General features: G+C 47.7%; 1 protein-coding gene across 7 annotated transcripts in view; it reads right to left on the minus strand.

The window, feature by feature from the left end:
• EXOC6B (exocyst complex component 6B) overlaps positions 1-26,050 on the minus strand; it is a 294,380-nt gene that overhangs the window by 105,759 nt on the left and 162,571 nt on the right. For all 7 annotated transcript variants that reach the window (XM_066997041.1, XM_048045623.2, XM_066997042.1 and 4 more), the window contains 10 exons: positions 20,077-20,160; positions 19,851-19,897; positions 18,555-18,675; positions 15,957-16,028; positions 15,537-15,634; positions 14,928-15,033; positions 13,654-13,763; positions 7,928-8,039; positions 3,435-3,569; positions 2,225-2,404 (listed from right to left, as the gene is read on the minus strand). In XM_066997041.1, coding sequence (XP_066853142.1) covers positions 2,225-2,404; positions 3,435-3,569; positions 7,928-8,039; positions 13,654-13,763; positions 14,928-15,033; positions 15,537-15,634; positions 15,957-16,028; positions 18,555-18,675; positions 19,851-19,897; positions 20,077-20,160 — 1,065 coding nt within the window. The remainder of the gene's footprint in view (positions 1-2,224; positions 2,405-3,434; positions 3,570-7,927; positions 8,040-13,653; positions 13,764-14,927; positions 15,034-15,536; positions 15,635-15,956; positions 16,029-18,554; positions 18,676-19,850; positions 19,898-20,076; positions 20,161-26,050) is intronic.

Here is a 26,050-nt window from a genome sequence, read left to right on the forward strand (position 1 = left end):
TCAGATTTTAAAGTGTTTCTAAATAAGTTGCCAGGAAAAGGCCCTTGAGCCTCATGAGAAGGGATCACCGAGGGAGCCGGGTACCTTGCCGCCAGCCTTTGGTTCTTCCTGACTCCCCCTCGCTCGCTGCTGCCTGCAGGGTACGCAGGGGCCTGCCAGCAAAGTGCAAGGGATTCGTCCCCGTAACGCTCCTCTCAAGGCAGGAGCTCCAAGATATCAAAAATCCCAGACCTCTCTCTCCTTTCAGCCATTCAACCCTGATCTATAGCTTCAGAAATCAGACCGCAGCCTCTGATTAAGCTGCCTGCCCCGTCTCGGGGCCGGTGGCAGGCTCAGTGCCGTGCGATGCTCTGAGGAGAGCATCTGAGCAGCACCAGCACGTTACCCGGCTCCTCCACCGCAGCCAGCAGCCTCCTCGCCCACTCAGTGCTTTCGTTGCAGCTGCGGAACAGAAAGGCTGCTTCGAGCCGCCTCGGCCGATTTGCTGCCCTCCCGGGCTCCGAAACAATTTTGATGAGTTCAGAATGGAAACGTTAATGTTTAAGGAAGATAAATCACTCCAGGCCCATCTCATAAATCACCGCGGGCTCCTCTCCCTATCCTCGTCCCTCCCGTTAGCCACGCTGCGGTGCGGGGAGCCAGCCCTCCCCAAACTGGGCTGCACGGGGGGGAGCGAGAACCACCAGCGGGGTTTTGTCCCTATATAAAAAAAAAATGGGTTTTGTCCCTATATAAATATCCCTATAAAAACACGCCCTTTTGTGTGCTTCTGTACACAGGAAACAAAACCCTCGTACCCCTGTACTTTTGTACCCTTGTAGCTCCTTTGCTTGAGGTACAAACGTGTTAAAAATATCAACAAAGGGTCCAAAGCAAAGCGGAGAGGAAGGCTGAGCTTTTCTTAGCTCCCGGTGCTCCGTCCCTACCAAGGGGACCTGCCCGGAGCTCACACACTTGCTGTTCTGGGAGCAGGTACAAGTTGCTGCCTGCGGCAGGGCTGTCTGACCGCTTCCAGCAATTCCATTACTTGCTTGTGTACGTAACCCAAAAAGCGGCTACACTGGGAAAGCCGCTTTCATTTCTCTTTTGGTGGCTTCTCCAACCGCGGCAAACCAGAGCTCGTTTCCACCAGCTACCGAATCCTGCTGCCGTGACGGAGAAGGGCAAAGCCATAACTATGTGGAAGAGTCTGCAAGGTACTGCTGAAGTTTTGGGGCTGTGACACCTCCTGGAGTGCTCTGGAGTGCATAAGCATCCCTTCCAGTGGTGCGATCACCGAGACACAAACCGGCAGAATGAAGTTAAGAAGTGTCCTTGTGTATTATCAGCCTCCTCTTCCTGTTTATAGCCAAGCCAATAAAAAGGTGCCCACGCTGTGTGCCGGTACTCTATAATCCTGGGCACCCAGTAACAACAAATAAATGACAGTCCAGTGAAGAAGAAAGATGTGGAATTGCTTTTAGGACCAATACAGACTTCACAAGATTTGCTATTTCAACATACCTGCTGATTGAAGAGACTCGTAAGTATATATCCAGACAGCTCAGAACAAATCTTGTTTAAAAGCAAAAAAGCTGTCTGAGCAAAAATGAAACTCCCTGATGGTTACATTTTTCCTACTCAAGGGGACACCAGTCAGCCAAGTGCAAAAAAAACAACATAAAAGACATTTTTGATCGCAATAACAGCATAAACACAGGCATATTTTAGACAGCAGAGAAAAGAAAGAAACATATGCTGCCTTACGACGCAGAGCAATATTTGGATGTAAGGCATCCAGTGATTGGACAAACAGTTGGAAATGCATCTGCAGCTCAAGTAATACGCACCCTTCTGCTGGGACCTCTCAAAATAATTGTTGAATGTCTGTTAAGCTGAAAGTTAATGTGTCTAAAATATAGGTGGTAGTGAACTGTGTTCCCACCTCTACTGGTAGACTGGGATGTTTCTCTCCCTCGTTCACACATAAGCAGACTCACAAATAATCACAAATACTCGGGGAGACTCTCGCCGAAGCCTGACTTCTGCTAACATGTGAAATAGCTCACTTTAAAAATAGATTTGCTATTTCATAACACCTGACACTTTGTCAGACGGAGCCAGCGTAAGGCCCCATTTCCATCGCACTCCATAAGGCTTGAGCAACCATTGCTTTCAGCAGCACCGTCAGGAGTCCGTGTGCTCCTCGGTCAGAAAAAGAAAGCAAATTGGTGGGGTCGCTTACCGGGAGGTGCGTGAACACGGCAAACGTGCTGCGCAGAAAGCCAATGAGGTCTACCAGGTAGTCACTGGCCTTGCTGCCCGGCTCCATGGCCATCCAGTCGTAATCCGCCAGCTGCAAGAACTGGTCTATCTTCTGGTTCAGGTTGGTGTAAATCTCTTCCTCAGCAGCGTGGCGGGCGTCCTGCGAAACAAGGTAAAGTTGTATGGGATGGAGACTCCACACCACGCCTCTGCACAGATGCTCTGTGAGCAACAGGATGCAAGACTGGCCCGAAACTTAGCCCTAAAGGCAGCACAGGACAGCGTCTGTAGGCAACTACAGGGTTGTAACAGCCTCGGGATAGCTCGTATTGGTGGGACTTGTGCTGCCAGATCTTCTGGAAGCCCAGAGCTTCCCTGCCAGAACAAGGACAGGAAAAGACATCCTCAGGACAAGTAGGAAGATGGTGCTGGATGGGATGAGGAAGGGACTTCCCTGGGGTCATGGGGCTTTCATCTCCTGCTGAGTTATCCCAAGGGCAAACCTCACCTAATCAATTCCCTGCCATTGCTGGAGTCCTTGGCACTGATCCTGTCTCCTGCTCCCTAGACAGTGGGCACAATTCAGACACCCCACAACTGAGCCAGTTATAGTCTTAGGACTTCATGTAAAGTATCTGAGGAGGATCCTCTGGGGTTAGGATTTAAAGATTTAAAGACTGGGAAATTTCCAGCACTTTCTTCCAGACCTGAGTTTTAGCATTTCCACTCCTTTTAGCATTTAATAACACTAAAAGATGGGAAGAGGCAAAAATTTAATTTCTGAAAATCTATTCTCTCGGGTGAAAGGAGAGAGCTTGTGTTCATGGCCAGATGCATGCAACGCTGTATGGAGATCAAACAGCAAAACGAAGTTCACTTAAAAAAAAAAAATCAGGCTTTTGTTTAAAAGCTGCTTAATCCCGCAGATAATGAGTGTTGCAGTCATAGCCTGTAAATTAGGGTTACAAAGGCTCCCGATCTAGACAGAAGCAAAGCATACAGCTGCTCGGAAGGACAAACCCAAAAAGCTCGTCTGATGGCATACAGTTCCCAGGATATGCCAAAATTACCTTTCAGCTCAGCTCAGCTCCCTCCGTACAGACATCCACACACCCGGGTTTGAAAACAGATCCTCTCAACCCAAATACTGACGGCAGCTCCCCAGAGGAGCCGTTTACCAGCGTTCTCACCTTGAAAGTCGTGGTCCCATAAAGTTTCGTAGTGTGGACAGTCTCTGGAAGTACGTTGGTGATATTGGTTATGAATTCCTCGAGGAACTTGCACGATTTTTCCAAATGGGTCGTGTTTATAATGATCTGTACAAGCTGCAAAGGTTAAAAAAGGAAAAAAAAAAAAAGTATTTAAGAAAGGTGCTCCTGAAGCCAGGGAGGTGCCAGGCTGGTGGGTGCCAATTTCTAAGAACTTCTGGCATGAAAAGCTGACGCTGTGCAAACACACTAAGCTCTGCTCCACACTCAAAGGCTCTCCTCCTTTAACAACATCAAGAGACTTATATAAAAGATATTTTTTGGGGGAAAAAAAGCATTTCCCATGACAGCCACTAATATCACAAAAGGGTTTTTTAATGACTTTTCTATATTCAGCTGTCAGTCAGCTCTCGTTTCAGCACGGCTCAAATGCAACAGGCTTACAAAGAAGTGCCATGTCAAATCACAGGCATCCCGTCTGCTCGTGAACCCTAACTAACCCGTACCGTGAGTGACACCTACCAACATCACGCTAAGGCTTTCAACAAAGAAACCACAAGGTTTTGCTTCTCCAAGGGTGGTGTGGTGAACAGCAGATCCTACCCTGGTATCTCCTTGGTTATCATACCCACCATTATCTGCAATTTTCTTAATGCTGTCTTCTCAGCTGCCTTCACATGGCGCTAGTTTGGGACATTAAAGGCAACTAGAGAGCAAAAGACTCTGCTGAAGTCAATCAACATAAACGTTTATAATCCAGAGGAAGACAATCCCAGCTCCCACTCAAGCATCGCTGACTTGGAAGCCAAATGCATCGCTAATTCCTTAAGCAGGTACATTTTCTTCTGTGCAGACTGCCGTGAATATTTTCAAGGTGTAACATAAGCTGTAGCAAAACCTTTCCAAAAAACATCTAGCTCAGATATCATGCCAAAACACTTCTCTTGCAGACAGAGAAGGCATTACAATGCTCTGGATTGACATAATTTAATTGCCGGAGTATGGTGTGGTAGTCTGCAGTTACCTCTTCTAAAGAAATTATTTTGAAACACAAATCATTTGTTTCTGAATGAGATGGAAATAGGCAGTGCCCTGCCAGGCAGAGCATTGCTTCTTTTCTTTTTGCCTCTTTGATCCTTTCATGTTTAAGCACCGACTTGAGTGTTGCATACACATAAATACTGAAGTAATGCTGCAGAGATTACAGCACCCAGCTCGTGTTGGTGCCAGGTGACATAAGAAGGGGCAATGGCCACAGACTGGGAGGTTCAGCTTGGATATTAGGAACAAAAAGAGTTGTTAAGAATTGCAGCAGAGTGCCCAGAGAAGCTGTGGGACCTACGTCTTGGAAAAATCAAGTCAGGTAGAGAAAGCCATAGCTGACGTGACCCGGGTTTGGCAATAATACAGGAGAAGGTCAGACTAGAGACCTCCATAAGTCACTTGCAGCCAGTGCTTCTGTGATTTCAGCCAGCTTTTTGCTTTTAAGAAATCGAATTACGATCTTTTTGAAATCCTCCTGTTTTGTACTTGGTCCCTGGAAAGCATTACACACATAACTAGGAGGGCTTCTCATTTCTGAATTCCTCGGGTTAATTCTGTTCTTGATTTTTGCCTTCTAAAAAGTCCTCATTTATTTGCTTTTCCTTATGTCAGCCCTTACGTCACAATCGTGATGTATTTTCCTATAGTTTCAACTTAATTAAATATTAAATATTTCCAACTGTGTGAAATTCCTCCTAAACCTCTTCTCTGGTCACCACCATTTATTGGTTCAGATCAGCCATCAAACTCGGAGGCTCTGCTTTGATCCTCTTCCACCGCTGGTTATGAGCTTTCCTGCTCCCTCCCTGGTTCCTTCATGTTCCCATTTTCTCTTGAACTTGGAGGGGTAACACCTCCTTGCTTGAGTATTCAAACGAAAACCAGAAAAAATAGTATCGTCTTTCCCTGCCCTTTTGTTAAGGGGTGTCAAGGTCGTTGAAAACGCAGAGAAAAGGAAAATCTGCTGCTCAGCTGAAAGCTTGCTGCACACTGAGACTGACGTCTCCTACAGCCGGAGTTCTGGTTTCTGCAATTAATTTTTTTCATCTCTTGAGAGCTGTCCCTGGTGGCTAATTCAGGCTACCAGGTGGAGGTCCCAGTGCAGATGCTGCATCTCATTTCATGTAATTAGGAATTCACAGGTTAGACAGTGGTCTTGGCATCTTCAGCAGCGTGTGCCGCTACGCCCTGCTAGATCCTCCTTCCTTCCCATTCCAAGTGCACATTTATGAACAATTAATTAAAGAAGATAACTGACCGTGATGGTTGGTACACGGTCTTGCATTACCTTATCCACTGCTCGGAAGAAGTGTTTCTGGAGCACCCAGAAACAGATAGTGTTGCTTAAAATTAAATCTGGGAAGCGATAGTTGTGCAAGGGACTTAAATATCTTTTGAAGTCACTTTTGACACCATGACTATGCTTTCATACGATATGTGACTCTCCAAATTGCCCTCTAATTCCAGGGCTCCACGCAGCCACGTCTATGTCTCATCTTTTCTAAATAGGGAAGGATTTGAGAAGCTCAGAGGAAAATCATAGTGTGCTTCCAGTTGGACAAACAAGTCAATGGTTACACAAAGAATAGAGGCAGGAGGGAATAAAGATGCTCAAAGTATCTTTTCTTCAATTAAATTAGAAAAAAATATGGCAGAGACGACACAGGGAGAAGGTTAGTAGTACCTTGGCAAGCGGTAGGGCAGAAGAGGGTGAAACTCTCTTTACAAGTATGGGAAGAGATTCAGAGATGAACACCAGAACCACAGAATCATAGAATATCCCGAGTTGGAAGGGACCCATAAGGATCATCAAGTCCAACTCCTATTTTCTCACAAAAACCCTCCTTGCCTCCGACACAGGTGAAGAAACCGCTCTCAGCCCACAGAAAGGCGTCACCCCCATGTACCGTACACATCCACGCCGCCTAAACTGGGCAAAAGCAGCTAACAGGAGTCACTCAGCTCGCCCTCCCTTCCCTCGATCACTCGGTGGCCACTGTTGGCACCAGCAGCAAAAGGATCATCTGGGGGATGGACAGTGCAAGGGACAGAACTGCATTCCTCTTCCTGCAGGGAGCCCCTGGACGAGCAGGACGGAGGAGGAATTTGCCCCTGTCCTGGTTCCAGTTAGGACAGAGTTAAGTAGCTCATAGTAGCTGGTAGGGTGCTATGTTTTGGATTAGGATGAGAAGAGCGCTGATAACATGCTGATGTTTTAATTGTTGCAGAGCAGTGTTTACACCAGGCCAAGGACTTTTCGGCTTCTTGCTCTGTCCTGCCAGCGAGCAGGCTGGGGGTGCAGCAGGAGCTGGGAGGGGACAGACCCAGGACAGCTGACCCAAACTGGCCAAAGGGGTATTCCATACCATCTGACGTCATGCTAAACAATATATAGGGGTGGCTGGCCGGGGTGGGGGGCCGGCTGCTCGGGAATAGGCTGGGCATCGGTCAGCGGGTGGTGAGCAATTGCATTGTGCATCACTTGTTTTCTTACACATTATTATTGTTAATACTATTACCATTATCACTATTATTATTATTATTGTTATTATTATTTTCCTGTCTTAATAAACTGTCTTTATCTCAACTCACAGGCTTCACTTTCCCGTTTCTCTCCCCCATCCCAGAGAGGGAGGGGGGAGGGTGAGCGAACGGCTGTGTGGTGTTTAGCTGCCGGCCGGGTTAAACCACAACAGCCCCCAAGGAGCAGAGAGATTCCAGAGATAAAGGTCTGAGGATGCATCCTGTGCAAATACGGACTGCCGTAATGCTCTAAACTCTCTGAAACTCCCCCACGTGGGGTATTTACAGTGTCCAGAGAACGTTATCCATTTCTACAGCACAGTTAATTAAAGAACTGCAGCTGTACTAATACCTGCTCATTTCGTAACGGCACACAGAGGTCCCACTAAGGTGTCCAACCTGGCTTGGGTACCACACACGTTCCCAAGCAGTCGTGACTTCCATGACTTGAACTTTTCAGAAATCTGGCTTTGCGCACAGAAAAGTACCGATCTTGAAAAGGAAATGCCCATATAGAGTTCATGCTGTATAAATGTGCTGGAACTGCCTTGATCATCTTTAGGTGGAGACCAGTCCCCCATCCTCTCACAGCTCTGGTGTTAAAACCACCCCAACTCCCCTTGAAGTCCTCTTGCCTGCCACTTCAATCCAGATATACAATGCTCCAAAAATCCAAAAGAGGGGCAATTCTAGTAACAGCAGGAAAATGCTTCCTCCTTCCGTACGTACAAAGTCTTTCTTGCTTTGCACAGCAGTGCTCCCTAGCTCCTTTATTGTTCTCCAACTAAATATTTCACAGTAATGCTCCAAACCAGCACCTCTAAAAGGTGCTGGAACGAGCTCCAAGGGACCAAAGCCCACTCTTGTGCCCTGCCCTGGAAATTGGTCTGCTCGACTCCGAGTCTTACCTCTGTCAGCCCGACGTTTTTCCTCTTGATGACGTTCTGTAAACAGTTGCTCAGCGTTCGGGTCAGCAGCAGATTTGTCGATTTTCTAATCATATCATCAACTTCCGTGGAGCTGGAAAGGAGAATTTAAAGAAAGATTTGCAAAATGCTTTATCCCAAGGCAAAAAAAATAAACATGGAGACCTCGTCACCTGGTCTGCTCTCCGACCCTTCGGTAGCTTACGCTTGATCATCTGTACATCGCCCACGGGCAGCGACGTACTGATATAGACACATGCACAAAAAGACCTAAATTTTTGGTAATTAGGATGTAAAGAAGGCAGGCTAATGGGGCAAACCTACACCCCTGCCAGGTCCAGGGGTGACGCCAGGGGAAGAGTCACCCACAGTGCTAGCACAAACGCATTCAACCGAGCTGCTCCTCATTGCACAAAGCTGAAATTTTCCGAATTCAGACCAAAACCCGCAACGGGGTGGGGAGGGAAACGAAAAAACCTGCTTGCCTTTTTTATTTTTTTTATTTATTTGTCAACTAAATCAGATTGTAACATACTCGTGGCCTTTGCCAGGCAATTGCAACTGCAGGATTGCTCAATGCGGGGGGTTTGCCTTGCTGCTTTTTGCTGCAGGGACGCCGCCTTGCCCCTCCAAGCAGCAAGGTGCAACCTCTGCTTTTTGAAAGAGGGTTTGGAAGCCGGCCCCGACGCAGGCTCCTTTGATCTGTCGTTGGCCCTGCATTAGCCCTGACACAACGGGGCTTTATCTCTGGCAGCGCAGTGACAGGCAGCTGACGGCAAAGAAAATTTCCAACTGCAAGGCTGAGAAACATTAATAACTTTCAGGCTCCCGGTAAATCAACCCTGCGACCTTTTGCTCCTTATCCTGTTCTACCTGACAAATGGGCCAGATTACAAAGCAGGGATCAAGAGGAGAAACAAAAGCAAACCTTCAGTTACCCCACCGCCAGCGCCAAGCTGGGGGCGTTGCCGTTGGGGGTGCCCCCAGAGCAGGAATAAGAGCTGCCAGCCTCTGCCCTGCACACAGCTCCAAAATCCTGCATGTATTTAATGTCAGACCGAGCCCACTGAGCCCAGCCCAGGGCCAGCAGCACCCGATGCTCCACGAAGCAAGACTGAGCCTCCTCCAGTAGGAACCCTTGTGGCCTCCCGAACCCGCTTGTCCTCCCCCAGCACCAAGTATGCTTCAGCAAACTGGATTTTTAAGTCAGTCAGGACTTCCCTTGTGCTCCCTTTAAACCTGGGGTATGAGAATTGCACTGGAAGGCCACAGGTTCCCAGGAGAAGCAGAGAACATCGCTCCTTGTGTGTGTCGCTGAGCTGAGCCGCGCTCTCGTTTCAGCCGGGCTGCGAAAGCCGTGGCTCGCTGCAGCTTTCCCAAGGAAGAGCCCAGCTGCACAAATCCCCCTACACAAGGCAGCTGCTCACCACGCTGCGATCCCCAGCAGGTTTCCTTAATATTTCCTTTTCTCTGACGTTTAAAAACCTGCTTTTCCAAGCCCTGCTCCTGCTGCCCACCGGCCGCTCTCAGAGCAGGAACAGCAGCTCGGCAGGATCCAGCTTCTGATAATCTAAACTCAATGCCACCAGCCCAAGTCTTAGTGGGGGTCTCTTCTGGATCATCACTAACAATCCCTGGGAGTTTATTTTGCCCCTGTTTAGCAGGGAAGAGCCTGTGGTGGTCAGGGCAAGCCCACGTCACCTCTCCGATCCCAGGACTCCTCTGTGATGCGAGGTCCAAGGTGATGCTTTGGGGTTTTTCAAAGGGTGGAGCAGAACGTGGGGGGAAGGGAAACCAGCCACTACGTTTTTCCTGGTCCTTATACTATGGCTCTCAAATAAGGTTTGACTTAAAAATAAACAAAACCAACAAGAAAAAGCAAAACCCCACCGCAAATGCACGCGCACACAGCCCAGGCCCTCCACCACCCCCCAGAAAGGACCAGATTGTCCCCGGTCCCCTCCACCAGACAATAGCAGGGTTAAATATAGCCAGAGCAATAAAACCTAACGCCGTGATGATCCACAGATGGTAAAAAGGCACAAGAGACTTAAAGCGACACGGTGGCACAAGGGGACCTCGTGGCACTGGGGCAGCCACTTGGTGCTGCCAGCACAGCGTGGGAGCGAGCTGGAGAACAGCAAGGGCTGGGTCCCGGCTCACAGGGGGCAAAAAAAATTGTGCATGGAGCAAAGGAGACACGAAGCAGTGCCTCTGCACATGCCCCAGGTGCCTTTGGTGAACTGTCCTGGGAAATCAGGGAGTTGGGGGACTCACAAAGCCTGTCCCTGAGGATTTGGGAAGCACAGGAGGCTGCGATGTGCCGAGGCTGAAGGAGAAGCTGGTTGCAGGAGGCTGTGTTACCACTACCGGGGGTGCAGAGCGCGGCGGGCAGTCGGTTGTTCTGGACGCTGCCTTGCCAGGAGATGAAAAAGAAGCGTGTTTGGACGTTAAGCCAGCTCTCCTCGCTAAACCGACGCGGCAATCAAATCGGTTGCGCTGTAAAAGTTTGCTTTTGAATTCAAACGTCAACCTGTCATCAGGGCGTCGAAATTAAACATGGCAGCGAGTGTCTGTCTGCGGGTACGCCCCGGGACAGTCACGCTCTTGGCAGGAGCGGGACGCTGCTGGCCCCTGCCCCACGCTGCAGCACAGCCAGCGCCGATGGCCCGGCCGTCCCCGTCCCTTGTCCCTTCCTCCAGCTGCAGCATCAGCATCGCACAGCGCTTTGTGGATGGAGGCTTTGTTTCCATCCCTGACTTCACCTGCAGGAATCGGCAGCGACATCTCAGCCTGCAAGCCTCCAGGGCACAGACAAGCAGGGCTTAATGATACTACTTAGCACTTCCAAGCTGCATTTACCTCTTCAAAGCACTTCTAACCGAGTTCTCGCAGCAGACAAGTACTGCTTCCCAAGGCTTCCTGCTATCATTTTGTTAGTTGGCCACATAAGCTAGAAAATGAAGTCTAAATTGCAGTTTTATGGTGGGGAGAGTAGCCGGGCAATGCCTGCAGTTGGGAGCCAGCAGAGCGGAAAGATCTGACATCTCCCAGGAGGTCCCCACGCACCAAGAAAAAAAAATCGGGAATGCTCCTTGGAAAACACCCGATCAAATCCAGGGCAGGATTTGACCGGGCACTGGAGCATGCCCCTTGTTTCGACAGCAAAGGTGCGATGAGGTGGCAACAAGAGCCTTGCCCAGCAGCCCCCGAGCCGATGCGGCGATGCGCAAAGTGGCGGCGGCTCACGCCTACAGAGCAAAGCGCAGCTGCACCGCTCCCTTGTAAGATGCAGGCCCTCGACTGAGAGGTAGAGGATGCTTCTGGGTTCAACAGAAAGGCCGGATCTCCGTTCTCAATATGCAAAAAGAAAGCAAACCCCCCAAACGAGCAGGACTTTTTGTGGGGGCTGCTCGCTCTGCACGTCTGCCCCATTTCATCCACCGCCACCTTTACGCCTCCAACCACAGCCAGCACAGACGCAGCCACGCAAGCTGTTGAAGAACCTGCATTCATCTCCTCCCTCCTAAAGTGGTATTCAAGCCTCTGATTTTATTATTAACAACTTTATTACTTAAGTTATTTTCAGCCCTTTCAGAATCGTATCCTAAGCGCTTTCGGGATTGCTGCTTTGTTTGGGAAAAAAACAATCAAAGTCCTGGCAGATTAGAGCTGACATCTCCCACTTCCACCCACTGTTTGCCCAAGATATCCCCTATCTTTAAAATGGGAAATTCCACTGGAAGCGGTGGAAGCCTTCCAGCAAGTGGATACTTTTAAAGACATCTCCTCAACGGGCTCCAATACACGCTTTTTACCGAAGGGAGAACTGTTGACAGGATAAAGGAGGTTTTCTTTCTCCTAATCAAATTAATAGAGCCAAACCAAAAGAATTTGCAGCCCCCGTAAACGCACAGTAAGCTCCAAATTCTCTTCAAATACTTCAAAAGCAAAACAACTTTCATAAGCGCATCAGCACAAAGGAGAACACTCCTGTCCAACAAACACAGGGAGCTAGTTTAAAATAATAATTAGAAAAAATACGAGCTACGTTTTCTGCCATAGGCTCTGTTCTTCAGGAAAAGACTGCAGAGTAGTTAAGCAAACTGTCTGGGTTAGTGACAGCTGATGTCCCATATCCCATAGCAGTAGTCATGACCTTCAGGCCTCCCGTGACTGACGGGCTGACCCCAATCACTCCAGGGTGCAAGGTAAATGACAACCAAAGAAGAACAAGAAAGAGAAAAGAAAGAAAACTTGCTGCCGGCTTTGTAGCCAAGCTTCCTAATAAAACCTAATTCAAGCTGTCAGGGTGAAATGAAGAAAGTGTCAACAGGGGTTTTCAGAGAAATATTCCAAATGTTTGGCTAAAAAAGCCAAGAGCTCGGCTCCCCTCCCCCAGCCCCAAACCACTCCTCGAAAAAGGCTGGAAAATCCAATGTCGAAAGGAATTTTAATAACTTGTCCGGGGGGACCCCTGAGCAGGGCCCCAAGGGAACACTTTTCTGCCATTCCCTGACAAACCCAATCACCTCCGTAATGGTGAAGAGCACAAAAGTCACAAGGGAAGTGCCAACGGAGGGGCTCGGTGAAACCAGCGGCCGTGTGAAATCGGACCATTCCGGCGGCTTCAGAAACCGAGACATTTCATGGTGACCCACGGGTTAAGAGCCTTGGGAGGCACCGAAGAGAACAACCTGCCACCGGTCAAAGGCTGAGGCTGAACGTGGGGGGAGAAACGTCCCGTGCTTCCATGCCAACTAACAGCTGCCACGTCCGGGAGAAGATGGAGAGAGAGTGGCTCTCAAAATTACCATCCCTCTCCCAAAGAAGAGATTGAAACCTCAAAGAGCCTTGTGCAGGCACCGAAACAGCTGGTGAGTCCCCAAAACACAGCCCTAGCTTCACATCAGCATGGGGGCAATATTCGTTGTCAGGCCATGAGGCTGCCCAGAGAGGCGAAACCTGGTACGGCACTACCAACAGTCAGAGGGGGGAAGACTCTCGTTATTCATTTACACACTTCTACCAAGGTAAAAACATTACTGGGTGTAAAAAGAGAGCAGCAACTCGCAGTTCCTGGCTAATATATCTGTCTTCTGCACACACACAGGCAAAACCAGCATCTAGGAGCCTTGGGATGGAGAAAGGATGGTAAACAAAATATTTTTGAGGTTTAAAAAAAGACATATATACAAATAATCTGATTTATTGATAATCTCCCACGGGAAATAAGAACAATCAAAACCCCTAAACCAGAAGCCAAAATTCACTAACACACACAGGGCAAATTAAAACCTTGAGTTTTGTCACCAACATGCTCCTTGAGGGACAGTCTGGGGAAGCCGCGAGCCAGCTGCAGCCATGGTGCCAGGCGGACACCACTATCTTTCTTGGGACAACCAGATTCATCTGTTCAATATGAGTGACTCAGAAATGTCTCAGAGGGAAAGGCCCTCTCTTACTTTATTGACCTAGCATGAGGCTTTTTATTTATTTATTTATTTTAAGTCTTAGCCAGCCCTTTGTACACAGAGGATGCCACCGCTCCAAGGGGAGCAGCAGCCACCTCCAGCCTGGACAATGTATATCCAAGCAACTGAGTGGCATGGATGGTTTAGGAAGAGAATTCATATTTTCACCATGTTGAGATCTTTCCGTGCCAACAAAACTTCTATATCACAGCCGGTAGCGCAATCATCCCATACCTCAGATGAAGGTCTTCTGAAAACTTCAGACAGGCGTAGATGAATTCCTTAATCTGATTGTAAACTTTAGGCACAAACTCAGAAAAGGGGAACTTCTTTGGAAATGGTTGCTGTAAAACACAGGAGAGAATTGAAGTCAAAGAGCAGATCTTTAAGAGGGAGAATCGCTCTCACAGCCAGCCCGGAGTGACGACTGCTTTCCAGCAACATGTTCCAAGCAGGCAAATTAATTCTAATATTTAGCTAAGTCCAGCAATGAAACAACAAGCCAGCATTTATTGTATATTATATAAACATTTCAGCCAAGTGAAAGACCAGATAATCACTTACAAATGGCACACGGGTGCATAAGGGATTTGGAGTCTGAAATGGGCTGGAAGGAGACTTGTAGCTAGAAGGGAGCAGGCAGCACAAAGCTCCTCTCGTTCCCTTTCCCAACTCCCTTACTCATATGACAAAACTCTGTCAGAGAACTCCTTTATTTCCCACCATGTGCAAGGCGTTTTGCTTGGTCGCCTCCCCAGTTACTGCCCAAGGTGAGCACTTGCTTACAACACCAAAAGCCCAGACAAAACAGATGTCCTCTCCCTTGAACCAAATTTTTACGAGCTAGCTTTTACCCACAGCATAGACATGGCTGGGAGCTGCAGAGCATAACAGTAAGAACCTGGATCCCATGACACAGTTTTAGGGAAGGACACAGACTTTCTGAAATCTAAACACTTGACTTGGATCGAAAGCCCTCCCAGTCGTAATTAAGTTCGCCAGGCTCGCAGCTCGCTGGCTGCCAGATGTGGAGCACAAGGCCAAGCATGCTTTTAAGGGACACTGGCTAGGTCAAATTTGGCTACACTGTTGGGTTTTGCAAGCACGCGCTTTTACAGAAGCCAAGATATACCACCTTCTGTTTTTTGTTGGGTTGATGTCTTTTCTTTTTTAACTATTAGATTAAAACAAAAAAGGTCAGTAGCATGGTTCATAAAATGGACTAAAATACCAATGGAAGCAAATTTTTTGTCTCTCTCCCATCTACTGCAAGTGATGCTGAACTGCAATAGTACATTGTGATCTGAAAACAAAATTGATGAGGTATTCCTCCTCCATGCCAGAAGAAATGCAACACATGGAAAGTATATTTGTTCTTTTCTCTTATTGTTTGTTTGGTTTTGTGGTTTTTTGACCTTCTAATTTTTAGTTCTCCATGCCAGTAAACAAGGTGTGGGATTTTAGTGCATCAGGAGACATGCCGTGCTGGTTTCCTCGTTTAAGTTTACCTTTTCAAGTTCTGCATCCTGGAACGGGAACTGTCCAACTATTTTCTTATAAATCTCTTCATTTGTCACTGGGATGGGACTGTAGTTATCTGAATCAAGTATATTTCTGGAAAAGAAGAAAGTTAGAAATACAGCTACAGAAACCCCTCCTGCAAACAGAAACATCACTGTCAATCTCTTCAACACAAAAGCCAATGCTCTTTGAAGACAGACCAAGCACAATTTTTCAGATTTACTGCTCAGTTACAAGGCTTTTCATAAATACATGCCAGTCTAAAATGTGACCCCAAAAAGTTGCAGAACATGCTTTTTGCATTCATTCACCTATTGACTGTAATGAGCTCCATAATGAAACTGTAACCTTACCTCTCTAAGATGTTAAACCTCTGGTGTGCATGGATTTATTGCACAAATCTTACTGCACGCATGATCCCCACAACTGTATTTAAATGGGTTTTCCCTGGTCCAAGGAGAGCCCAGACTGAAGTTTACCACTGCCCAAAATTTAGGCATGAACTTGGTAGTCTCTTATTAAAGTAAGATTTTTATTTATTGCTTAAAACTACTCTGTAAGGTACATCTCACCAGTTTGCTTAAACAGCTTCTTACCTGAAAACTCCTGACCATTTCTTCAGCAGGGTTTCACTATATTGGTCTTGGATCTCCAGCAGCATGTCAAAGAGCTGGTTCACTGGGAAGCCGTATCCCTGCAGTGGAGCAGAGGAAGAGAGCAGCTACATCAGATAAGAACAAGTCACCAGCAGGGCGCTGAACAGCATTTTCTGCATTTAACAGGGAGCACGTGAGCAAATTCTCCCCCAGTACAACTGCAAACGTGCGCAGTGAAGGCAGGAGGATTTAGGGGGTGATTTACAGAGACGGTAGCACCAAGGGAGATTAAAGGCTTAGCTCCCCGCCAAGCTGGGCTGCGCTCAGCATGGGTGCTCAGCACGGCAGCCGATGCTTGGTCCTTGCCTGTGGAGCAAACCAGCCCGTGGGCGCTGAGATTGACAGACCACAGTCACCTACCTGGAGTGTGTCTGCAAAGAGGACGATGAGGTTCTTCAAGTCTAACACCAGGCTTGGGTCCGAGCAATAGGACTGCAAATAAGGGGGAAATAAAAACATGTTTTTAACCACAGCACGCAGGAAAATATTGCCCTCAGTCCTCCTGAGTTATCGCTCGAGCGATAATACTTAGACACACCATTCACTCTTACGATCAGCTGCTTTTATCATGCAGCCCATGCCTTAAAGTCTTACAGGGCAGGGGAAGGCACGCTGATAAGGGTATCTCTCCTTGTAACGCACTGCTCTTGGGGCTCTCCATGATGAATAAGGATCTCAGTTGCTCTAGAGATACCTGAAGTGTTTCTAAGATTACCCAGGAGCTGCTGGGGAAGCGAGAGGAGATGAAGCAAATCAGCGCACTGTCATGCCAAGAAGACAGCAGCACCTCATGCAGTATTTAGTGTGTTGTGTCTAACGGTAATGAAGCGTTGCAGGGAGGCATCCCCAAGCCCCATGTGAAGGCTGCATTGCTAAGTGGAAAGTTCAGGCTGAGGCAAAACACGTTGCATGCCTATATTTTAGCAACATTAACAGTCAGAGCTACAGCACAAGAATTTATTGCGGGTCGGGACACTGCCTGAAGCTCGAATGACACCACTGCACCCCCCGCGACAGCCCTGAGCATCACCCCAGAGACACCTTACATCACCCACACCAGTCGCACCCTATCTGCACACCGGCAGAAAACCTCACTGAAATATGCTGAAATATGCAAAGTTTCAGACAGACTCTTACCAAATATAGAATCAGTGATCATATGCTGGAAAAAGAAACTGAGATTTAAAGTTCACTGGAAACTCAAGGAGGAATGACTCCATTAATCAATGTGAAAGACTGGAAGAGACACATTTTCCATTTCACTGTCCAAAAAAGAAAGTCAGAAAGAAAGATAATGCCCTAAAGCTATCAGAAGTGATAAAAGATGTCCCAGTCTACAGCAAGGAAGAAAATCCAGGCACAAGTTTGGCTGAGTGGGAAGAACTGGAACAGCCTCACCAGCTGACGGCCTTCCATCCACTCTCAAGAGCGACATGGGATGGACAGCACTGGTCCGTAGAGATGTTAGTGGTGACCACAACAACAGCATTGAGAAATTGTGGCAAACTGTACGATTACTGGGAAAAAAAATCTGGCAGCCACTTCGCGCACTAAGTCTGGCATCACTTAAAACAACTGGTCATGGCAACGAAGTTGGTAAAACTGAAAAACACACTGTCTGTACTCGTTTACCTCTCGTGGCTATCACGCCAGCAGGAAACTCCTCTAAAAAATAAAATAAACCTGGCTTTACAACACAGCAAAGTGCACACCTCTGTGCTCATCCCCTTTTGTAAGATGGAAGCCTTAGAGGAAGGAGGCAGCCTTCCAGTCACCAGAAGTGCTGTGCCATACAAAACCAGAGCTTCCCGGGAAGCCTCGGTGGTCGCTCACCCCGCGAGGTCCAGGTCCACAGCCCACAGCACTCCCACCTGCCCAGCAGAGCCAAGCAGCTCCTGCACTGCCCACGCACGACCACACCACGTTAAGGTCAAGGGCACGTAACTGTAAAACTCGGCATGGTTTGAGGAAGCAGTACGTTGTGCCTCCACGCAGAAATTGTAAATTTATCCGGGCAGACAACAGCGACGCTGTACTGCCCGGGTACCACATGCATCCCATGCCACATTAGCTGCATGCCTGCAACACCACGACCCTGCAGCATCCTCTTGCTTTCAGATAGCACTGCCATCCCAGGAGCAACAATGGGATTTCAATGATTTAGTATTTTGTTTTTCTGGAGAAAATGTCCCAACAATTTGAAAAGAGACTTAGGGAAAGTCATTAACAGTTTTTTCTTTTATGGCCAAATGCAATTTTTTCATCCCATTAACCAATAGGGTGACTTTTCAGTAAGCTATGAAACAGCAAAACACTCAAGTGTTCCCAGCTGAAACAGTGCAACATGATATCAGGTCATGCAAAACTGGAGGAGAACTGTACATTTTTGGCAGTTGGCTTTGTTTTTTGTTATTATTATTATTTTTTAGGGTTTTTTTTGCTCAAGCAGAGAAATACCAAAGTGATAAGTAATTTTTCCAAATGTCTTTCAGTACTAAAGAAGAAAAGATCTAGTTAGTGTCTTTTCGAGCACAAATAATTTATAGTTTGATAGCAATCCATTCACTGCCATTAATTTTAAAGGAATATCTAACAGGGTCATGGTTGAGCGTGCCAAATACCGACACTTTTTTCCCCAGTATTCCAGGACAAACCAACTCCCTCTGCTGGTGCTTTGCAAAAGTGATGAGCCAAGCAACAGAAAATACTGAACCACTACTTTCTTATTTCCAGTCCCCCAAAATATTGCAAGCTTGGCAGAAGGAAACTGCAGTGCATCGAGAGTCCAAAAAAGCTGAAGAAACCTTTTGGGGAAATAGCAGTGTATCTTCACTCCATTGTTTAAAAAAGAGTCATTGGCAAAGAGGCAAAACAAAGAATACTACTGTAAAAGCCAGTATTTCCAGCTTGTCAAGCCAAACTCAAGCAACAGCTGAACAATCTGGGGCTTTTACTTACTGAATGCGTCCTTAGCGCTGCAATGGTTTTTGATAATGCCATCTCCCACAGCTCATCAATATAGGCTCTATTTACCAAGCCCTGCGTCGTATGCAAGATGTGATCTTCAACTACAAAAAACCTAGCGGAGAGGAGAAAATGGCATTGTTATCAAAAGTTACAGGTCTCGAGACATCAAGAGAGATCTGCAAACACTGTATGTGAGGGACGTGCAGGATTTGCACATGCACAAATCTCCAGAGCAAGCTCAGATTTGCAGTATTTGTTCCAAATATAGACAACACTAAATACTTTCTTCGCCTATTTTTAACAACACGCTGTTTTCTATGATGTTTCTCTGCATTATAGACGTGAGCCAAAGTCTGGTTATTCCTGGTAATGCATATCTGTGTATACACAAAGGCAGAACTTCTCCACCCTGTTATTTGAACAAGAACCGCTGATTAAACTCTGCCCCAGCCAGCAGCAATCGTGTTACAATTGGTTAACTGCAGGGAAAACACCTTCACTGCAGGGAAAACACTCCCTCGCGCCCCGAGACACCGCGCGCTCCCAACCATTTAGAGGCAATCAGTTCACTCCGGTGCCCATTTATCAAACACGCTGGTCAAAAAGCAGCAGCATGTTTCAGGGAGCGAGTGTCACAAAAAAAAACATTTTAAACACTAACACACAAAACCTCAGCTGTGTTTTGTAGGGAAAACCCAGCCCAGGAGCCCGAAGCTGCGTTAGGAGGTCGGCAGCACACGCTGCACTCACAACGGTCACAATTACATGGTGAAATGATTCTCATCAGTCTTTCCTGAAGAAATTTCAACGTTGTACCCTACTTTTTCTAGATCAATGGTCTTAGGTTGCCTGCACTGAGACCTCGGCTGGTTTTGGACAACTCCTGTCAAATTTGACTGCAATAAAAAGTTCATAGGAATAGAGGCAAAACAGTCACCTGAGAATCACCTCCTTTAGCAAGAAAATAAGAAAATAATTATCAAATATTAAGGAATAATTAAGGCAGAGGGCCTATTCACCTCATTAGTGGGGCAAGTAGCTGCACATAGTCCACAGAGCCTATTTACCCTCCAATTCCCAGAAAGGTGCTTGCTGGTGCAAGAGCTGACAGGTTCCTCAGCGCTTGCACCAGCGACACAGCAAAGTTCACCAAGCTCTTTTCCTGGTTGGGCTCCTTTGAAGGGCTGTCAAAAAAATCAATATTCCCTCCTCTCTCTTTCTTTCTGGGCTACTCAACAACACAGCGCACACATATTTAGCAAGCATGTATATAAAAAGGATACCTACCCTACAATTTGATTAAAATACTTCCTGTAGCCATCTAAAGTTTCATGCTGAAAAACAAAAAAAAAAAAAAGAAAAGAAAAAAGTGAGCAAAGTTTAAAACAAAGAAGGACAGCAAAAAGGGAAACAAATAGAGACCACCCACAAGGAACAATGCGCACAGAGACAACCCTCAGCTCCTTTTTTAGGCGGAGCAGCCCTGACCACTGAAGCCAGGGGACGATCGTACCATGTTGGAAGGAGGCTGCAGTACCAATCTGGCTTGTTTTCTTCTCTGCTTCCTGTAGTAGTTCTCAAAGGTTTCTCGGGCACCCTGGAAAACAGAGCAGACGAATTCAATTTAGCAGCCTTTGCATTAATCATTGAATTTCACATAAAACACACCGCATCAAACACGCGAATCACACTTTCCTCCAGCATACCTGTGTAACACTTTCCTGCTAAATGATCCACATACCTGATGAAGAAGAATTTTACAGTAAACACTGAGTGAAAAAAACAAGTGTCCAGGTACAAGAGCATCTGGTGAACTCTTCTGTATCCATTTTCCAGTATCTCTGGGCATATTTGGCATATGGTGCCAATATCAATTGGTGCCAGTATCAACCCACTTCTTTACCAAGCCATACACACAAACGTCAGATTTACTTTACCATGGGGACAGTGAAACAACCAGATTTCTAGTGTGGGCAAATATAAAGAGGGGACAAACAATGCCAGGAGTGGCAGAAATTCTTGCACTGGCTCACAGGTGCAGAATGATGCAAAGCCCCACATGTCAGGGAATTTAATAGAAACACACTTGTGTGGGTAATATCCATTTTATTAGAGTAGTCAGCATATTAAGAAAAAAGTAAATGTTTTTTTGAGCTCTTCCTCTCCCACCTTTACCGTGCCTCACCCCACATGGGGTCTGAGGCTCCAGATGAGAGCCGGTTACTCCCAAAACCCAAACACCCAAGCTCCCCTCCAGGAGCACTGCCCACCTACGCCCAGCAGGGCAGAGGGGGCCCGGCCGCGTGGCTGGTGGTCGAAGCCGTTCCTTTGTAGGTGGTTTGGTTTTACCAACCCGAGCTACATCTGAGCATCCCCGCCCAGGCACAGCAACACAACCGAGAGGATCCTCAAATGCCATCTACCTGCTGAACCGTTCAGACGTCCGCCTACCGCCCAGGTCCCCTAGGCTATGTAAAACCTTGCTGTTTTATCCCTGCCTGTTCCTCCCTCCCCCACGCCCGCCCTGTTTTATGTCTGAAATTGGATTATAAACACTTCAGAGAAGGGACAAAGCCTTGCTTTGAACTGGTATGAGCCAAAATCTCATTTGGAATTCACAAAACAAACAAAACACAACAACAAATATCACCTGCCCGAGAAAGGCACCAGACATCAACCTCTTCTACCAGGAAAATAAATAAATAAATAAGAAAATCTCGTGCCAACTGAATGATTCTCCAGCTCCTCTGTCATTATACAACCAGGCTGCCTTAAAAAGCCCTCAGCTAAAGGGGACTTTGAAAATTTCTGCTATTAGCCTTTGCGGAGTTTTAGCCCAGCTTGCTCCTTTTCTTCCACAGTTCAGAGCTTGAGGCTTAAGCAAAAATTTTGCCTCACAGATCTGCCCAGCAGCTACGCCACCCGGGACTGCTGTCCCCAAAGGTGCTAAAATTTAACCAAACTCATGCATTGCATGGACTTCTACCACCTCTGAGCTGTAGTTTTTAATGTAGTTGGATATTCGGGGGAATATTCACACTGAGCATAGCTGGTGCACAGGGAGAGCAGTCCCCAGCCCACGCAGGGCACATCCATCCCAACATCACTGGTGTCAAAACCCCAGTAAGGGACAATTCTAGACCGGGTACAAATCAGAGCCTTTCTCCAGCAATCAGGTTAAGCACCAGCTTGAATTTACAAGCAATCCGACATTTTAAACTGAAAGCTTTTCAGAAAATCTGGGAACCAGCTTTTCCCATACCATGCCACATGCATGTCTTCCTGATTTGCTCAAAAGTTGGCCTTTCTTCTATTTCCCCCTAGAAAGGGAAGGGCCGTGAGCCAGAAGTCAGCGATTTACAGATTAAGCCCAGAATGAGGAGGATTGCTACAATTCCTACCAAGCCAGGCACTATCTTACTTCAGAGGACCTGCACACAAAGTGGGACGACTTTAGATATTCATTAAATCTTGCTCTGCCTCACCTCTCGAAACCTACACGAGTGGAAGAAGAACCCCGATCATCTCCATCCTGAACATGGCAGCAACTCCTCTCTGGTAGCATCGCTGAGGCTTTGGAGTGAGGCTACTCGCTAACTTAGCACAGCCTGCTACTGGTCTACCTTGACCTCAGTAAGGCTTTTGACACCGTTCCCCACAACATTCTCCTTGAGAAACTGGCTGCTCGGGGCTTGGACTGGCGTACGCTTCGCTGGGTTAGAAACTGGCTGGATGGCCGGGCCCAGAGAGTTGTGGTGAATGGAGTCAAATCTGGTTGGAGGCCGGTCACTAGTGGAGTCCCCCAGGGCTCGGTACTGGGGCCGGTCCTCTTTAATATCTTTATTGATGATCTGGATGAGGGCGTCCAGTGCACCCTCAGTAAGTTTGCAGATGACACCAAGCTAAGTGCGTGTGTCGATCTGCTCGAGGGCAGGAAGGCTCTGCAGGAGGATCTGGATAGGCTGGAGCGATGGGCTGGGGTCAACTGCATGAAGTTCAACAAGGCCAAGTGCCGGGTCCTGCACCTGGGCTGCAACAACCCCAAGCAGTGCTACAGGCTGGGAGATGAGTGGCTGGAAAGCTGCCTGGCCGAGAAGGACCTGGGAGTATTGGTGGATAGTCGGCTGAATATGAGCCAGCAGTGTGCTCAGGTGGCCAAGAAGGCCAACGGCATCCTGGCCTGTATAAGAAGCAGTGTGGCCAGCAGGTCGAGGGAAGTGATTGTGCCCCTGTACTCGGCTCTGGTGAGGCCGCACCTCGAGTACTGTGTTCAGTTTTGGGCCCCTCGCTACAGGAAGGACATGGACGTGCTCGAGCGAGTCCAGAGAAGGGCGACCAAGCTGGTGAGGGGTCTGGAGAACAAGTCTTACGAGGAGCGGCTGAGGGAGCTGGGGTTGTTCAGCCTGGAGAAGAGGAGGCTCAGGGGCGACCTCATCGCTCTCTACAGTTACCTGAAAGGAGGCTGTAGAGAGGTGGGGGTTGGTCTATTCTCCCACGTGCCTGGTGACAGGACGAGGGGGAATGGGCTAAAGTTGCGACAGGGGAGTTTTAGGTTGGATGTTAGGAAGTACTTCTTTACCGAAAGGGTTATTAAGCATTGGAACGGGCTGCCCAGGGAGGTGGTGGAGTCACCATCCCTGGAGGTCTTTAAAAGACGTTTAGATGTAGAGCTTAGGGATATGGTTTAGTGGAGTACTTAGTGTTAGGTCGGAGGTTGGACTCGATGATCTTGAGGTCTCTTCCAACCTAGAGAAATCTGTGAATCTGTGTGAATCTGTGGTAAACTTGTGATGTGAACTCAAAACCGGAGGCCTTTTTTCCCTGTAGCCCCAAATCCGTTAATGTCCAGCACCAGGAGCCCACAGAAGGTCGCCCCGAGCACTGCTGTGGGTCGCTCACGCCAGCCACCCTGACTGGCCTTACGCAACATCTCCTGGCAGTCAGCAAGTAATTAACTCCTCGTTACTGAACGCGCATAAGCTGCCATCTCCCCAAGCTACGCAGGACCTCGTGGACTTACTGGAAGCTTGGAAAGCAGTTCATCAGGAGCAGAAGGCCGGTCTGAAACCAATCAGCTATTTTAGCACCAGATTTTGAAGATTTCTGCTAGGACTACACCACAGCAACTCAGTTCAGCTGAAATCACTTTCCCTCTTCCCTCCAACTGAGCTTTCTAATGGCACCGAGCAGAGTCCCTCCCTGCTCACCCCACCCTCGTCACACATTTCTTCGGAAGGCACATTTCTTTCGAAAGGCCAACAAGTCATCCCTCACGGGGCTCCGCTTCCAGCGCAGCCCTGCCGTCCTCCCGGCCCCCTCCGACACCACAGGCCTCCGCCGGGGCCTGTTCGCCTCGTGACAAAACTTCTCCTCGTGGCGTGACCAAATTCTCCTCAGGCTGTCACCAGGTGGTGGGAGAGGCAGAGGCCCCCAGGTCGGGGGGGACGGGGCCGTGGGACACACGTGTGTCCCCCTCAGCCCAGAGCCGAACACACCGAGCCCACTTTTCGGCTCCTCGGCCACCAAGGACAAACCACAAGGTGGTATTTTTTCAAAATTATTTACATTCCCGTTTCACTGGTGGCTTGAGGAAAGCAAAGCACTTGAACCAATTTTATAATAATGTTCTCCACACAATAAATGAATTTGGAGTGCAGTTGAACAGGAGACGTTTTCCACAGACACTAGAAGCAAGAGTGATCTGAGCTGGGCTGGAGATGCCATATGAAGGATTCCCTACAAACCCGCCTCCCCCTCCGGGAGAAGCCCCTTCAGCCCCACAGGGTGCCTGGGAGGCGTTGGGTGCCAGGCCTCCTTGTTCCAACCCCACAAGTGGCTTTAAGCATAGCAGAGGAGGAGGAACAGCAAAGACCTTTGAAAGCTTTCCCAAAAAAAAATGTAGGCCATATTCACATTTTAACAATTTCCCTAAAATTTATGGCCCGGAGACCTGCCAATTTGACCAAAGCCCTCTCCCGTCCAACGCACTGTTCCCTGCATTTTCCTTCTTGAGCCTTTTCTGAATGGCCCAAGACTTAGGGACTCTCTCATGAGAGCCTATTCCAAAGAAAAACTTCTCCTCCCAAAAATCTCTCTTGACACTATTCACATTTTTCTTGTCCACTATTTCATCCGTTTCTCTTAAGTGCATTCCTCCATCATCCCCCTAGACCTTTTCATCGCTCGTGTAGTACATTTTCTCAAGAACGGGAAGTCTTTCTTCGCCTTGGTGGCAGTTTTAGCTAGACCACCCAGTTTCCCACATTTGACCTACTTAGGACAATACAACTTATCAGGTCTTCAGATAATATTATTCCTCTTCTATGCACTCTATTTTAATATCATTTTCCTCTGGGTGAAAAAACAAAAAGCAGAAAAAAAAAAAGAACCAAACAAACAAAAAACCAAACAAACAGAAAGAAACCACACCAAAAAAATACCCAGAACAGACTACAAGACCCCATGTTTTATAGACTACTCATCTGGAAACACCACGTAGTAGTTACACTTTGATACAATTCCCCTCTCACAGCCCCAGGCCTGGCAGTTTTTCCCACATTTAACCAATCCCGTCATTACCTCCAGTTTTCAAAGACAAGGCTTGGGACCTGCATGCTGTACGCAAGGTATCGGGAGAGGTGACTGAGAGCATCTCCAGGCCGCTCAGCCAGGCTCAGCCCCTGGTAGCAGCCACCAGAAGCGTGGGCAGGTCCACCAGCTTCTGCCCGGGCAGGGAACTGCCTGAATAAAAGATTTATTCCCCAAATCTCCCGAGTGTTTCAGCATGGCACAGTACTCGAGCCCAACACCACCTCCATCAGCCAGTGCTTCGCTAAAAGCACCTGAGCAGAGTTGACCCACGTGTGAGCCCAAAAGCACAGAGCTGTGCGTGTACATGCCCGGTTCCCGCCTGCCATGTTCCCTCGATGGGAAACAACCCAGCTTCTTTTATTTCTTTTCCTTTTTCTCTTAAAAGCAGCTATTTTTTTTTCTAGTGAAAACCAGCTGCACCTGCAACATCTTTTTCTTCCTGGAGGAAAACCGTGAGGCACACGCATCTCTCACGCAGCGCGTGGCACACGAAGGGCTGCTTGCTGCAGGGAGCAGGTCCCAGCCGCAGCCTCTCTGACTTCCAAATTCACCAGGGCACTTCTACAGAAGTGAGACACGGCTAACACGTATCATTAGAGAGGCACTGCTCCTCCTGGGTTTCTTGTAAACTCAATCCAAACTGTAAGGAAGTCAGGGAAGCATGCTGGGGAGAGGAGAAGGAGGCCCTTTTCTTATTTACTCATTTAGTTTTAATTACAACAGGTTTCCCCCACTTCTCATTCTCTTTATTTAAGCAAGCGGGAAGAGTCCAAAGCTACACTTCCAAACTAGACATTTATTCTGATCACCGGTCCAGGAAAAACCCTCAATAATGCCTCATATTTTTAAAATTACCAGGCAAAATTTTCCTTCTCAAATTAGCTGCAGAGTTCACA

This window comes from Anser cygnoides, chromosome 4, assembly GCF_040182565.1.
Source record: "Anser cygnoides isolate HZ-2024a breed goose chromosome 4, Taihu_goose_T2T_genome, whole genome shotgun sequence".
Taxonomy (NCBI): Eukaryota; Metazoa; Chordata; class Aves; order Anseriformes; family Anatidae; genus Anser; species Anser cygnoides.